Genomic DNA, 1864 nt, shown 5'->3' with positions numbered 1-1864 from the left:
GTACCCTCCAGGTCTTCAGCACACAGTCGCTCTCCCTCTCTGGAGCTAAAGTCTCCAGCTGCTCCATCGCTCCATGTCATCATCTCTGCCTCCATTTCAGGCATCACTGCTTCTCTGGGTAGGGTCCCACTCTCTGCTCTTCTCGCTTGTTTTGATTTTTTATAATGTATTTTTGGTGAAACTTTACACAGTAAATTAGGTTTCTACTTGACAGTTTCTACACAAATTATTCAGAGATTGGGTCAAGAGAAAATTAGCTGCTTTTAAAAATGAATAACTATATCTCATTGCCTTTTTTTTTCCTTTTCTATGCTAGTAGCATAGTGGTTACGAGTTGGGCTGCTAACCTCAGGGTCAGCAGTTCAAAACTACCAGTGGTTCCACGGGAGAAAAATGAGGCATTCTGCTCCTGTAAAGATTTACAGCCTTGGAAACCCTGTGCAGGGTCATTACGAATTAGAACTGACTCCACGGTGCTTACCAACTTAACAACAACAACATGCTGGGTGAAAGATATTCTGCTCTTGCTTGGACGACTGTCTTCTTTGATTTTATTCAGGTGGTGTCCCAGCGAATCAGTACAGTTGATCTCTCATGCTACAGCCTTGAGGAGGTTCCTGAACATCTCTTCTACAGTCAAGATATCACCTACCTCAACTTGCGACACAACTTTATGCAACTAGAAAGACCAGGGGGCCTTGACTCTCTCTACAAGTATGTGGGAATTCTTCTCAATTATAAAATATGGTTCTAGATTAACATAAAAAATTATAATCAATATCTTAGTAAGTGACCACACTTACTATTAAGTATATATATTCTTTGTGTATAAGTTTGCTTTTTTTAATGGTGATACAGGTAACATATAGTAAAGTGTACATGTCTTAAATACACAGCTCAGTGAATTTTCACATTTGCATACAATCTTGTACTCATTACTCAGATCAAGGTATAAAACATTTCCATCTTATTCACTTGCACTTTGAACACTGGGTCCCCTTCTCTTTAGGGTACATAACCATTCTTTTTTTTGTTTTTTCACTTTTTCCTATCTTCTGTCTCTGCCCCCACCATCATTCTCCCAGTGTTCTGGACAAAGAGGGAAGAGACAGAGATGGGGTGGGGAAACACCAGTCTACCAATGGCCAGCTAGCTATTTCTGACAAGTTCTAGAGGAGCTTGGTGGAAGGTGGGGCTCTTCGTGACGCCACCTAACCTGTATATACATTCTTGCGAATAGCCACAATTTTCCCAAATTCTGTTTTGTAGGCAGTTGGAAATGGGGAATCCAGGGAGGAAGCAAGAAGAACGCTGTTACTTTGAGGGGGTGCAACTAATGTTATGAAAGAAAATGTGCATAAATTGTTGAATGGAAAATCACTTTGTTCTGAAGTTTCACTGAAATCATAATAAAATGTTCACATATACATAAAAAAAGGCAGTCTTAAGACAAATAAAAATACTACGTGGAATACTTTATGTACCCTTCCGAAAGGCAGGTAACATAGGCAAGATGAAAATCTTGTAGCTGTCATAATGTGACCCACACCTTATTTCCTGTCCCTTCCTGCATTTTGAAGTTTGTCCTTAGGCAGATGCTGCCCTTTTGGTCTCCTATGGCTGATTGTTCTGAGGAGCACATTCCTCACTGGTGTTACTGTTCACTTTATAGGCTGAAAGTTGATCTACCGGAATGGATTCAGTTCCAGGTTTGAAGGGTGTCTAAGGGTCAAAGTCTCAGGGATTCTACTAGTCTCTTTCAGACCACTAAATTTGGTCTTTGGTATGATTTTGATTTTTGTTTTCCATTGCCCAGTACCTTCTATTGTGATCCCAATCAGGGCCGTTGATAGTGGTAGCTGTG

At 40.4% G+C, this 1864-nt stretch overlaps 1 protein-coding gene across 2 annotated transcripts in view; it reads left to right on the top strand.

Annotated features, from left to right (window-relative positions):
* The window catches only part of PHLPP2 (PH domain and leucine rich repeat protein phosphatase 2), a 104487-nt gene that overhangs the window by 64404 nt on the left and 38219 nt on the right, over nucleotides 1-1864 (top strand). For both annotated transcript variants that reach the window (XM_006860186.1, XM_006860187.1), the window contains one exon: nucleotides 560-714. In XM_006860186.1, coding sequence (XP_006860248.1) covers nucleotides 560-714 — 155 coding nt within the window. The remainder of the gene's footprint in view (nucleotides 1-559; nucleotides 715-1864) is intronic.

This window comes from Chrysochloris asiatica, unplaced genomic scaffold (assembly GCF_000296735.1).
Source record: "Chrysochloris asiatica unplaced genomic scaffold, ChrAsi1.0 scaffold00037, whole genome shotgun sequence".
Taxonomy (NCBI): Eukaryota; Metazoa; Chordata; class Mammalia; order Afrosoricida; family Chrysochloridae; genus Chrysochloris; species Chrysochloris asiatica.
This window is presented reverse-complemented; position numbering and strand designations above follow the sequence as displayed.